The sequence below is a fragment of the Phascolarctos cinereus genome, unplaced genomic scaffold, assembly GCF_003287225.1.
Source record: "Phascolarctos cinereus isolate Bilbo 61053 unplaced genomic scaffold, phaCin_HiC Scaffold_1;HRSCAF=81, whole genome shotgun sequence".
In the NCBI taxonomy this organism is placed as follows: domain Eukaryota; kingdom Metazoa; phylum Chordata; class Mammalia; order Diprotodontia; family Phascolarctidae; genus Phascolarctos; species Phascolarctos cinereus.
Genome location: NW_027555514.1, coordinates 53104660 through 53119707, shown reverse-complemented (window position 1 = coordinate 53119707; position 15048 = coordinate 53104660). Strand labels below are relative to the sequence as shown.

General features: G+C 38.4%; 1 protein-coding gene across 1 annotated transcript in view; it reads left to right on the top strand.

The window, feature by feature from the left end:
• The window catches only part of ITGA8 (integrin subunit alpha 8), a 202716-nt gene that overhangs the window by 150676 nt on the left and 36992 nt on the right, over positions 1 to 15048 (top strand). Inside the window, exon 26 of the mRNA XM_020987504.2 lies at positions 12813 to 12941. Coding sequence (XP_020843163.1) covers positions 12813 to 12941 — 129 coding nt within the window. The remainder of the gene's footprint in view (positions 1 to 12812; positions 12942 to 15048) is intronic.

Below are 15048 nucleotides of genomic sequence, written 5' to 3'. Positions count from 1 at the left end.
TACAATGAAATCCCCTTTACTTATACAACAGGATGTTGTATCTAGCCCCTCTTCTAGTTGCAAATATTTGAAATGTGAACATCTGTATACATGAATAGTAGACATGGTTAGAAATTGTCCTTCCTCGCTGCTTACATACGCATGCACACACACACACACACACACACACACACACACACACACACACACCCCTTGTAGCTACTGGCATTGTAATCAAAATGTCCCCAACTGGCAGCACCACCTGGTGTTTGGCACAGGGAAGTGTCTGGTCCTGCATCCCTGCCAGTTATCATTTATTTACCTGGTAAGAGATAGTTATATACAGGCTCTCCAACAGCTTTTGCTCTTTTTCATTCCTCAAAGCTCAGGTAATACCTCAAATTTCTCTTTGTCTCATTTACACACACATCATGGAACTCTTCCCTACTCACCCCTTTCTTATTCCATCTCGCTTCCAACTTTTGCTCTTTTCCATCAGGAAGTTTCTTTCTTTCCTTCTGTCTCACTCTTCTGTCTCTCTCTCCCTCCCCCTTCTTCCTTTTTTCCTCTCTCTCTCCCTCCCTCATCTCTCTCTCTCTCTCTCTCTCTCTCTCTCTCTCTCTCTCTCTCTCTCTCTCTCTCTCTCTCTCTCTCTCTCTCTCCCACCTTTCTTTTCTCTCCCCCTTCTTCTCAAAGGGAAGTTAACAATGACGAGAAAGCAAAAAACTATATATACTTTCCTAAAGGCATTTGTTCAAGGATGTTATGTCAAGGAAACCAACCTCTGAAACCTTTGAAAAAGTATTCATGTTTCTCATAATTCTTACAAGTTCTTTGCTTTTCTCTAATTTAATCTGCTTTCCTCAAGCATCAACATTTGAAATACATTTTTACAAACAAATCCTTACACAACCTTATTGTTTTGTGTTTTACTTAATTATTAGCATTAAAAGAGAACTGTTCTCTATGATTTTTGTTGCAAATATATGGCATTTTAACTCCATTGTGGATTAAATAGGTTTATGTGGCATAGCCTGGAAAGCATTCATAATAACCATGATTTATACTATTATTTCTGAGGAAAACTCCTCTCTGAGCTCCAAATAACTGACTTAGAAACAAACATTTGCAAGTTGGAAGCTATGTTCTAACTGTTACTGTTATACTTATCTAAGGAACAGAGTCAAGCCAGGTCAAGACAAGGGTCCTGTTGCTAAAATGCTTGTTATAGACTTTTTTCCTGGAAAGATAGTTCAGCCAACATGCTAACTGACCCCATTGTCACTAAAGCGTAAGGGGAAATATTTTAGTTGTTTTGTCGGCCATATATTCTTGACCACTACCAAGTACCCTTCCCACAGAAATCATTGTGTATGTATTTATATAATTAAATATATACATGTGGTCTCCCCCAATAAAATGTAAGCTAATTGAGGACAGTTTCGTTTTGTCTTTGTATGCCCAGGATCTAGCTTAGATCTTGGCACATAGTAGGTGCTTAATAAATGATTGATTGATTATCATCTTCTACACAAAGACCCAGTTGTTAATTAGAGAGACAAAGGGTAAAAAAGCATCACTAGTGTCATTATGCCCATTTGCCCAGTGAAGCAGTATGATTAGCAAATATATGTACAGTGAAAATGCCCTAAGAAAGCTCATGAAACATTTGCCCAATGGCCAGTATGATGATTATTCTTTGCAGTTTGGAAGTGGAAACTCCCTTTGATTACTAGGCATCATGGGAATTTGTTTAGCCTGTTTTGTGGTTACAGTCCAACCCTCTCTTTCTGGACAATGAGATGGAGAGGTAAGAAATGACTAGATGATGGCAGACAACAGTGGCAGTAACTACAAACAGAGGGGATGATGACCCTGCCTCAGGTTTACCCTACTCCTGTTTTCGTGGCTTTCTCCCACAGAATATTCTATTTCACTGCTATTTCAACTTTTCTTTCCTTCCTTTTATCAGGCTCCTGGTTTTGTTTGGTTGGGTTTTGTCTTCTACACCTGGTGTAGTGAGCAAATTTCTTTACAAATGTAGAGGCCAAGGATAAAGAACTTGAGGAGACGAGGTCTTCAAATTCTACTGTCTTAGACTTTTGTAAATATTCCATTGTGTACAACATTAAGGCCAATTTATTAAATCCAATTAGCTCCAAAATGTTCTTGGCATAAAATTTTAGAATTGAGCCAACTCTATCTCAAAATAGGCTAAACTGGGCTTAAAAAGGAAATTTTGCAAGTACTGTGTTTTCTCCTTTGGGTTGTCTTTAATCTTAGTTTTCAAGAGTCATTCAAACATGTTGAGATTTTCAAGTAAGAAAATAGTAGAAAAATATAGCCCTATTAAGAAACAGAAAGAACAAAGAGAATAATGGATAAAGAGTTTGTAAAGAGGGATGCTCAATGGCCAAAAACGAGATGCAGCAGAAAAAACGATTTGGAAAGTGACACTTTGTAAACAAGAGAAGACAAATGGTGAACCAGAATTTAAACCTTGTGATCACAAAATCAAATTCCCATCCCAAACATTTCAGATGAAAAACATCCTGAGTTAAAGTTCTCTGTAAGTGACTCGACCAAGAAAAAGAAAAGGAAATAAAGGACTTGTGGTAGATTCATAAAAAAAGAGCCTCTTAACAAGACCAATCTTAGTAGAGGACAGCCATAGCCCACAGAGAGGGCTAATTAAACATATGATTGTAGATTTAAAGCTGGAAGAGACATTAGAGGTCATGGAGTTTACCCCTGCCCCCTCATTTTTCATATGAGGAAACTGAGGCACAGAGCAGTTAAGTGACTTTCCCAGTACCACATAGCTGGTAAGTGTCTAAGGTTGGATTTGAACCCCAGTCTTCCTATCTCCAAGTCTAGCTCCTTTTCCATTCTTCTATGCTGCCTTGCAAATAACTACAAATATGGAAGGGAGAGGCCCAAGTAAACATATCCCATGTTGAGAAGCATGATTTTTCTTGAAAACGTATTTTGGTACTGTATTCAATTTGTGCTTTCGTTGATGTGCACACGTTGCCACCCTCACTAATTGTAGTACAGTCAAATCAGTTCAATTCTGACACTTCATAAGGCACTAGAGATGCGAAGACAGAAAGTTTCTGCCCTCAAGGAACTTACATTCCCTGGGGGTGGGGCAGGGTACAACCTGTACACTGATAATTGCGAAATAATTTGAGTAGGAAGAAAGCTACTGAAAACCAGATAAATCAAGAAGAGCCTCTCACATCCATAGTTTCTCCTGCTGTCTGATTTACTTCCATCCATGGAGGATATCAGCAAACATGTGGTGTTTCATAGATACCAGCGTAGCAGGTAGCCTTTTCATAGGTTGTACCTGGTTCGTTCCATTACTGCCTTATCTCTTTTTATGGTCATGCATGACCAATGACTATTCCTGTTGCATTTTTTATAGATCATTGCTTGTAACATGCTGTTGCTTGCTTGCACCTGCCATGCATCTTTCCATTACCCTTTCTCTCACTGGCGATTTTGATTCTTCTGAGATCATTGGATTCTATTATTTATAGCCATATGGAATCACTGAGAGAATATTGGTAATTTAAAAGGGAGGTTTTATAATAAGAAGTAACTTGGGATTGTTGACAGTGCTAAACATTTTCTCAGATGTGATCTAATCTGTTCTCCTATTTGATACCCAGCTTACCTCATCATTCATCAGTGGTGCCTATGTAAGATGTGACTATTGATGGACAGCTTCAGTAGGCTTCCTACATTATGTCATGTCACAATCTAGACAATAGGGACTTTTCATCCATCTGGTTTTGCCTACATGGATTGCCAAGCTGTCTCTTTGGAAAGATTAGATCTCATCTAGGGAGCCCTTAATGTTACAGGGCTTTGTGCAGTCAGCACAATGGCATTTATAAGAAAGAGAACTAGAGACCCTTACCATCTAGAAAGAACCTTGCAACAGGGCATACTCAATGACACTAGTGATCACAAAGTGATCTAGTAGTCCTCTAGTGACACTAGTGATCTTCTGAGGTCTCATTGTGGTCTGGAGTTGATCTTGGGCTCTTTAAGGCTATGTCAGAAGACAGCACTTTTTGGCTGGTTCCACCAATCCAGAAAAGCTTTAAGTGCAGTATTTGTGATAGACTGTATCTACTGCCCAAGGGACAGCCTAGCTGCAGAGAGAGGCTTTCCTCCAGAAGACTGGCTGCTAGGAGATGGATTCTTTGGCCATGAAGACTAATGAAATGGATTATAGGGCCCAAACTGGTACTCATTCATTAGCAGCCCCCCTTCTTCTCCTGCAGAAATGGTGGCTTGGCAATGGAAGAGACCATCTATAATATTATTACTGGACTAATATAACCACATCTGTATTGAATATTGAATAGATGTGTATGTGTTCAAGAAGCCAGAAGCTATAAAAAATTGACAGCCAAATGGAAGAATAGTTTACAGATTCTCTTTAGAAAGATGATTAAAGAAAGGAATTTGTAGCACCACAGGCATTGATCTAGAGCTGGGAAGGACCTCAGAGGCCCATCTAGTTCGGCTCTTTTATTTTACAGTTCAGGAAACTGAGGCCAGAGGTAACGCTGACAGAATTGGCTTTTTTCCTGATCCCCAAGCAAAACCAAAAACAAACCAACAAAAATTAGAATAATGGTAAACAAACATTGCACCCTGAAGAAATTGTTGTTTATATAGTGACATCTGTTACAAGCATTTGAGGAAGCAAAAAAATTTATGAAGAACTTGATGCGATCTTCTAAACCAAGTCATTGTATACTTTGGTGCTTGATTCATTGAATTCAGTTGTTTCAGTCATTTCCTACTCTTCCTGTCCCCATTTCAGGTTTACTTGGCAAAGATATTGGAATGGTTTGCCATTTCCTTTTCCAGCTCATTTTACAGCTGAGGAAATTGAGGCAAACAATGTTAAGTGACTTGCCCAGGGTCACACGGCTAGTAAGTGTCTGAGGCCAGATTTGAACTCAGGAAGATGAGTCTTCCCGGCACTCTGTCCACTACGCCACCTGGCCCTGATACTTGATTACTTTAATGTAAAAAATGGGCATAAAAGAGGGCAGCAAATTGTATCTGAAAATATGGTTTGGGCTTAAGAAAGAGAAGACTCTCAAACCTTATATTGTGAACACTTCCTGGAAGAAGATGGCTAGATGGTTTTGCCTATGATAGTCACCAAAATAAGCCTTTTTTAGAAAAAAAAATTCAGCATATCATAGGAAGAAATCAATGGCTACCAGCCTCGACATCATTTCACAGTCACATGTCTGTATATAATTAGGCCATTAACTACTTAGACCCAAGGTCAGAATCAAGATCAAATAAGAAGAAAGGATAAGAATAAGAAGACTTTCAGTGAAACTGATATATAGAAATAATTCTGTCTTAGTTAAATAAGCTCTTTACTCAGAAAAAGTTGGAAATTGATTTTTTTTAAAAAGGCATTGATTGTGATGATCAACTTGAAGTTTAACCAGTAAAAAAACAACTGTCAGAATAAAGAGGCCAACAGAACTCAGAAACCACTTCAGCTAGCAAACACTTGCTCTCAATGCCAAAATAAAACATATCGCTGCCAAAAATAAACACCAGTTTAGAGTGCAAGCTCATTTGCCAGGCGTTACAGAGGGTGCTTAGGCAATTACTAAGGGCATTGTTTCACGTAATTGTGAAAAGCAGTAGAAGTGAAAATGAGCCTGCAGAAAGTTTGACATGAAACTCAACTTAGATCATCTCAGGAACATTTATAGACGGAAATAGAAACCAAACAATAAGTAGCTATGGAGTAGAACAGATTATTGACATTTCTATAGGGATTATTATCTTCATAGATAACTATGGGATTCAGTTCAATTCAATAAATATGTATTAAGAACCTACTATGCGAAAGACCCTATTATTTCTGGTGCTAGAGATCCAAAGGAAAATTAAACAATCTGCCCTCAAGGGGGCTCATATTATATTGCAGGGAGGCAGAAGGGAGGTGTTGCAACCTGTATATTAATATAATGTAAAGTAATTTGAGAAGAGAAAAAGCAATAGCAACTTGGCGGGAGGAGTGCAGGGAAGAAGTCTGGGAAAGTTTGAGAAAGAAGGAAATGTCCAAGCAGACCCTTGAAGACAAGAATTCTGGGATCCAGCAACTTCAAGATTAGGAGGGAGTGAATACATTCCAGGCAGAAGGAGCTGTCTTTGTGAACACGCAATGGCAGGAGATGGCATGTTGCAAATAAGTCACTGTCTACCCAAATGCCTACTTTCTCTATAAAACCATTATGAAAATGATCTATGAATACATTAAAGGTACCATTGATGAAAATACAAAAAGGTAACAAGTAGACTTTCTTGGATGATTTTCCACAGCAGATAGAACACATCTTCCCACTCCCTTAACTGAAAGGCATAGAAAATACAGGATCCCATTATGTTTATTGTTTGTTGATTACCCCAACCAAAAACAAAAAAGAAACACCTGACTTTGTAGGATAAGATGCAGCCTTAAGACTCTCCTCAAACAAAGAGTTTCTCCTGTGTGTTAAGACGATACATGATCTCTTGGTAGTTGCGACCCTAACAATAGCCTTGCCTAATAGTCTTCTATTGGTATTTCTTAATTTCTCACAAATGACTTTCAACAACATTTAAGAAGACCTTGAAGGAGTTAGCAAATTTGTACTAATTTGGCTCATGCTTGTGAATGCTATTTCCTCTCTGATAGCTCTTTTACTCATGGATTTGTGATTTATTTTAATATCTGTAACAGCCTTGGCAGAGAGTTCATTTACAGCTTGTTCAATTTACTTTTTCCAAGATTGGGTTATTTAGAGTCTCTATTTCTTATAATAATGTCAATCTGGCTATGTTATACTTTTTATGTATTCATCCATTTCATTCAAAGTGTCAGTTTTATTGGACTATAATTAGGCAAAAGAATTTATAATGAGTTCCTTTATTTTCCCTTTTTAACTCTTGGTGCTAGAAATTTGGTTTTCTCACTATTTTGTACTCTCAAATAGTCAAATATATCTATCCAGTCCATGCCTGCTCTTCCTTTGTGACTCTTGTCCATATTCTCCAAAAGTTCATCACAGAGGATCAGCCCAATGATAGAGGACTTTCTCAGTTTTCCCTGATATACAGAGGGTAGCAAGACAACACTCCAGCCAGCCCTCTATTCTTCCTTGCTCTAACCATATGACTAGACCATCTCTTTGTGTCATACAGTTCCTTTACTCCTTCAGAATTCCTTGTTGGTTATATGCTACAGGTTGTTTACACCCACCATGTTCTGTGTGTAATGCACATGTTCATTCTTCAAGGACAGTGGTATTCCATATTTCCCTGATATGTAGCAACATTATTAAAATGATAGTATTGAAAATGTGGATCTTTGCTTTCATGGGAAATTTGCAGTCAGTAAAAAAGAAATTTGTAATTTCAAAAACAAAGAATCCCTTTTCAATTCTAAGCCTATCCCATTGTCCATCTATACTGTTTGTCCCAAATATGCAGTAGCCAAAATCCATAGCATATCCATTCCAATGTATATTGAAATCTGGGCAGAAGACATTCTTCCTCTACTTGGCATTTCCTGTGTGGATAGACCCATCAAACTCTTTTGAGTGATTGTAGATCTCTTCCCAGGAAGCTCGCAACACAATGCTGTCTGAACATAGAAACATCCAAAGGACCTCACCATCAATAGAGTGTTATTCTCAGAGAGTTATTGAATAGGGTTTTGTTGTTGTTTTGTTGTTAACATTTTTCAAGGAGCCCAGAGTGTTCCTGGTATATGAATGAGAAATACCTTTCTTTAAAAGTGCCTGCAAGGCAGCTTTCTGCTTTTAATATATGCTGTAGTGCCCCGATGATGCTCATGCCCCTTTTGCACGATCTTTTTTTTTATTTGAACTTAATGAACACTAAAAAGAAAACATTTACGCATATAAAGTAGAACAGAAAAAGAGAATTACATGTGAAACTATTAATCTCGATTATGACCATCTTTAAATATATGTAATAAACTCAACATGTTACTTTCAAAATTGTCATGTTTGTATTTCCTTCTGAATTTCCTTCTCTTCTCGCGTTTTAAAAATGCTCTAATGACCTCTTTTCTTTCTTATTTTTTTATAATCCTGTAGAAAATTGCCCCCTGCAAAAACAAACCCAGAGTACTTATAACAAGCGTTGTTAAGCAACACAAATCCACACATTTGCCATATATAAAAATCATGTATGTCTCATTCTGCACCTTGAGCCTCTCACTTCACTGGCAGGATGTAGGTAGCATCTTTCATCATTGGTCCTCTGGAGCCATAGTCGGACATTTCATTGTCCAGAATTCTTAAGTCTTTCCAAGTTACTTTCCTTTATTTTTTTTTACCTTTCCATCTTTAAAAAGGAGCATCAACCACCCAGTCTTTCATATAACTTTGTTGAGAGGCTAGTAGGCAGCTTTGAATGTTTTCTATTTGTGATTCTTTGGTGACAATTGTTGCTTGCCACAGAATAGATGATCCTCCCTTCATGCTGTTCTTTATCAATATCTTAATGTGTCATGAGAACAAACCTACGTATGCCTACATCTTGTTTGTGGTCTTTTCCTAATACTCAGTATTCTCTCTTTAATACATTCTCTAATGAGAAGTATCCTGACATAGGAATCTCATTCTCCTTCCATTGTAGATATCTTCCTGGATCCAGTTCTAAGAAACTTTGTGTTTTTATCATAACTACAGACAAGTTTTTACAAAAAAGATACATTCACTGTGGCAGTGGTCCTGTTTCTTTGACATTTGGGGGGAGTGGGGAGAGTTTCCAGGTTTCCTATTTTTGATTACACTTCAGCACAGAACCCAGATTTTAAAATATAGACAAAGCAAAAAAGAAAGTTAAGGAAACATTTAAATTTTGAGAATTCTATTCTCTGACAATCACTAGTGGGTTGAACTGGCTTCTTCAACTAGCATTAAAAAGAAATTTCAGAGAAAAGCTTTCTTTTTATCATTCTAAGCATTTCTGTCTTTATAAAAGAAAATTATATGGTAGACTAAGCCCCCTGGACCTTTTTCCACATTGACTTAATTACAGATGAAGGGATGCATAAGCATTTCTCAGCCTTTCTGGTATGCACTAGTAATACCTAGAAGCCAAAAAAATAAAAATGAAATGCATTCAAGAGATGATGGGCATTACTTTTCATTGTATTTCCAATGCCTTTGACCATATTTTACAAAAAAAAACTTGTAAAGAATTCTTCAAAAGTTGCATTTCCAAGTACATTGGATCTTCCTTTTTTAATTTTTATTTGTTTGTTTGTTTGTTTGTTTGTTTGTTTTTTGGTGAGGCAGTTGGGGTTAAGTGACTTGCCCAGGGTCACACAGCTAGTGTCAGGTGTCTGAGACCGAATTTGAACTCACGTCCTCCTGATTCCAAGTCTGGTGTTCTATCCACTGCGCCATCTAGCTGCGCTGGATCTTCCTTTTCATTCAGCATTTTGAATTTGCACCTGAATGTATTGATGAAAATAGAACACCCTTGTTGGTAACCAAATTTAGAACAACACATAGAAAAAGAAGTACAATTACCAGTGACTAATTAATTACTTCCATCAGTAGAGAGGAGTAATTTTCATTTCCTTTCTGAAGGATTTGATTTTATTTCTGATTGCCAGATTCTCTCCTAATGACCGAGATAAACTCTTTGTTTGCTGAGATTGACCATGCAATTAGTGCGTTAATCAAGTTTGTTTCAGAATCTTCCATTCACTCTGCTGATGATTTCAGACAGTAAAACAGTAGTAGGTAATCACTAGGTACAGTATTTCATTTGGGGAAACAAAATCCCGTGATTAATCTTAAGAATAAGAATTTGTAATCTGGGATCCATGAACTCATCTTTTTTTAAAATTTGTTAACTATATTTCAACATGACTGATTTCCTTTGTAATCCTATGCATTGTTTTATGCATTTAAAAACGTTGTCCTGAGAGGGGAACCATAGACTTCAGTAGATTGCCGGAAAGTTCCATGATATAAACGTGGTTGAGAATTTCTAATCTAGAAAGTAGTCTGCAAATAATAAGTAAATTTCTTTAACAAATTTTTCAGGGCTAATGTTGCTTATTTTGAAGTAATTTCTTGTAATAATTATAGCTAGCATTTGTACAACACTTTGAAGTTTGTAAAGCACTTTATATATGTCACCTCATTTAATGCTCACAAACACCCTGGGAGGGAGATGCTATTATTATCCCAATTTTATAGATGAGAAAACTGAGGGAGGCAGGAATTTTGCCCAGGGTCACACAGCTAGTAAAAGTTTGAGGCTGGATTTAAACTCAGATCTTCCTGCTGCCAAACCCAGTGCTCTAAAGATTTAAAGTTTCAGATCACTTGTAAGACAATGGAAGTATCTGATGGGCTGAAATAGGCTAAAACCTAGATCTTCCAGATTCAAAAGTCCAGTACTCTATTCATTACCCCATATACCATTTCTATCATTTTTAGTTCCTCAGAGATGAGAACCCCATAGGGCTACTTTTCCATGATAAAAAAAAAGAGGTAGATGTAGAAGAAAACACACACACATACCCCAAGTTCCTAGATGCTAATCTTTTGTGAATTTTATTTTTATAGACTGCATAATAATAGTAGTAAATGTGAATGGGGTGTGTTGAAAGATTTTTTTTTTAATTTCAAAACATGTCGAGAAATAAGATGTCCTTTGTGTGAAGACCAGAGTAAAATCACAAATTCCAGAGCACAAGCACAGCGATGAAAATAAACCCCACCCCAGGAGTGTTGGCTTGTTACTGTTGATACTATTGAGCTGGGTTCCTTCTTTGGGGGATCTTCTTATCAAAGGAATGCAGCTATTCTGTACAACAGGCAAAGAGGCCCCTGCCCCCATCCAGTGGCTTCTGAGCAGTTTGTGTTTTCTCCAGCCAGATCAGAAGGCAGCTCAGAATCCCAGAATCCCAGAGCCACTATCTACTCCAACCCACTCAGAATGTTGCCACTCTCCATTACGTGACATTGAACGGCTCCTCCAGTGCCAAATGATTTTCATCACACTTTGACAAGAAGCTTCCTGATCTACAATAGGGGAGTGGGGGAGGAGAGAGTAGCCAAAGAGGGATGATTCTAGCCCCAAAGATTCCACTCATCTTTTACTTTAGTGCTTCTAGGGGTAATTACTTTGGCTTAAAGTATTTATTCTGAGGGGCGCCTTGTCAAAATGAAGACCTCCTAATTTATGAGAACTTACTTTCATTGGATAATGGGAAAATTCCTTTTCCATACAGTTTATTAATTCATTTATTCAGTAAGGAAGTACTTTATAGTTCTTTACTAAGCACATATGGGATGCAGAACGCTGTGCTAACTGCAAGTGGATATGGCAAATTGAGATCAGACCCTGGCCTAGTATTCACTAAGCTATCATCATTACATTGCTGCTAGTAGAACAGAACTCAGGGGTAGCTAGATGGTGCAGTGGATAGAGTACTGGCCCTGAAGCTAGGAGGACCTGAGTTCAAATCCAGCCTCAGACCAAATACTTGACACTTACTGGCTGTGTGACCCTGGGCAAGTCACTTAACCCCAATTGCCTAAAAAAAAACCCCAGAAGTCAGCTGGAATCAGTAAACATTAAGTACCTACTGCATACAGACCACTAGACAAAGTAGACTGTGAGTTCCTTGGGAGCAGGAGCTGTTTGTTTTTTTTTTTTTTTTGCCTTTCTTTGTGTCCCTAGCATGGTGCCTGGCACATAGTAGGCACTTAATAAATGTTAGTTAAATGACGGACTCCTCCACTCATGGAGTTTATAATCTAGTAGGCAATATGCAGCATTTAGATACAGGAGTAAAATAAAAAGCAGAGATGCGCCATTTAAATGCACCAAAGTGCCATGCAAGGGTCTAGAGTCTGAAAAAGAAAGATCATTTTCAGTTTGGGAAAATGTAGGTGCCATCATTTGATCCAGAACTTGAGAAATGAGTAAGATGCAACAGGAAGAAAAACCATTTTAAGCATAGGGAATGAGGTAAACAAAGTCAGAATCAAGAGTGTATGGAAAGTTCAAGGGGAATAGGAAATAGTCCAGTTTGACTAGAATACAAGATATTAGAATAATGTTGTCGTTGAGTCATTTTAATCGTGCTCGACTCTGTGATCCCATTTGGGATTTTCTTGGCAAAGATACTGGAGTGATTTACCATTTCCTTCTCCAGCTCATTTTACCGATGGGGAAACTGAAGTAAACAAGGCTAAGTAACTTGTGCACAGTGACACAGCTAATAAGTGTCTGAGACAATATTTGAACTCCTAACATCAGGCACAGTGCTCTGTCCACTGCACCACCTATGTGCCCATGAGAATAGCACATAATAATAATAATTAGCATTGATAGAGATTTTAATCTTTGCAAAGCACTTTATATATGTTAGCTCATTTGAAGATGAGAAGTATGGATGAGACCAGAAAATAAACCATGTGATACCAGGTTGTATAGGGCCTTGAATGACAGACCAAGCAGTCTGGACCCTATCAAGTAGGCAATAGGGAGCCACTGAAAAGTTTTAAGCTAAGGGCTCACATGTTCAAATCTCTGCATAAAGAAGATTAATCTGGCAGTAGTGTGAAGGATGGATTTGAGAGGGAATTCTCCTAGGAGTCTTATTCAGTTGGAAAAAAAAGATTAAGTCAGCATACAGATCAAGGCCAAGGAAGAGGGAGCAAACATTCATGTAACTGTATACAGTATCATTGCTGTTTCCCTTCTCTCTCTCTCTCTCTCCCTCTTTGTAGCCCGCAGCCTCCCAGGAGGACATCCCTGCCCTCAGTGCCTTTCTGCGTAATTCTAGCATTCCTCATCTTGTCAGGAAGAGACGTGTCCCAGTGGTAGAAATTCACAGACAAAGTCCTGCAAAAATACTGGTGAGTTCACAGAAACCTACTTAGGGCTGTTTTCATGGTTTGGACAGAATTCTTAAATACAGATGGTTTTAACTTCATGAGTATTTTTTCTTTTCAGTTTTTCCAGTACATTGGTGTGCCTAACATATTCGTTAGAAATGCAAGATGAGAAAAATCTAAGTATCTTCTCAGTGCGAGAGTGTGTGCCTCATTCAGATAAATCCTGTCTGAGAAGTTATGTAAGGAAAAGTATGTGGCAACCTTAAACAGATGGAAATGAGGATAGAAAGTAGTCATTTTAATAACCTAGAGATCTCATCTTTATAAGACATCAATTCAATAAAGATTCCACAAAGTACATTAGACCCTGGGTAGAAAAGACAGAGAGAGAGAGAGAGAGAGAGAGAGAGAGAGAGAGAGAGAGAGAGAGAGAGAGAGAAGAAGAAGAAGAAGAAGAAGAAGAAGAAGAAGAAGAAGAAGAAGAAGAAGAAGATGATGATGATGATGATGATGATGATGATGATGATGAAGAAGAAGAGGAAGAGGAGGGGAAGGAGGAAGAGAAGGAAGAAGGAGGGGGAGGAGGAGGAAGGAAGGAAGGAAAAGAAAAGAGGGAGGAGGGAAGAAAGGCAGAGAACAAGAGGGGGGAAGAAAAATCTACCCTCAAGAAGCTTACATTCTATTGGGGAAATGACATGTTATATATTTTAATATATTAAATATCTATAATGTTACATAATATACATTTTATAATCTATTAATATATTGAATATATATCTTCTAAAAGCAAGACGATTTGGTGAGAGAGAGAACACTAACATGTCAGGGAGCGAGAAGAGCTTCTGTCAGGCCCTTGAGCAGAGCCTTGAAGGGAACTGAAGATCCAAAGATGGAAGAGTTGAGGAGGAAGTCTATTCCAGAAGTGACTGGCCTGTTTGAAGGCACGAGGATGGGCCACGAAATGTCAGGACCCATAAACACAAATGGGCCGGTTTGCCTGGCCTCCAGGAAGTCAAGTATGTGAGTGGGAGTACTGTGAAATACACCCAGGGAGGCGTATTGTTAAGGGCTATACATGTAAAGAAGGAGAGATTATATTCGGTCCTAAAGACAAGAGGTGGCCGGTTAAGCTTATTAAGCAGAGGGGTAACATGATTAGACTTGCGCTCTAGGAAGATAATTTTGGCAGGTTTTGGAGGATAGATGAGCTAGGGGAAGCCTATTTATTTAGAAAGATATTTATCTTCTATTAGGAGATATTAGAAGGCTATTGAAATAATCTAGCCATGAGATGGTAAGGGCCTGAATTAGAGTGGGGGTCATGCAAGCGAAGAGAAGGGGAACAAATGCAAGAAATGTCATGGAGGCAGAAGCTCAAGATTTGGAAACTGATTGGATAAATAGTGAAGGGAAAGTGAAGAGCTGAGGTTTACTCTACAATGGCAGACATAGGTGCCTGAAAGGGTCCTGGTGTCCGTGCTAAAAACAGGGCAGTTAGGAGGAAGGACAAGTTTGGGAGAAAAGATAATGATTTCTTTTTTGATGTGCTTTGGACGTGAGATGTCCTAAAAGACATCCAATTGGAGATATACATTTGGCATTTGGCAATGTGGAGCTGGATCTCATTTGAGATTCCAGTAGGATATATAAATTTGGAAGCCATCTGCAGAGAAATGATCAGTAAAACAACAAGAGCTGGTGAAATCCCTAAGAGAGATGTTATAGGAGAAGTTAGGTAGCACCTAGAGTTGGGGACATAGATAAGATTCAGCAAAGAAGACTGAGGACTGGTTAGAGAGTTTAAAAAAAAAAAAAAGAACCACCAAGAAAAATCGGCGTCCTGAAAAATGAAAAAAGCAGGAGGTGCCAAAGAAAAAATTTCCTTTCTACTCAGTTTTGCAGGGTCCAGCTCTGTTGGCTCAGTTTTGGCTAAGACCAGAGGGTACAGGACCAAGGCAAGCCATGGGAGATCAAGGTCAGGCTGGAATGCACTTTGAAAATCTTACCTAGTCTGGAAGATGCAAAGAGATCCTAACTAATTCTGGTGTGGCCAGTCAGATTGCATCCATTCCAAAATCAACATTCATCCCCATCCCTGCACCCTCAGTCCCTCTTGTTATCTAACCTC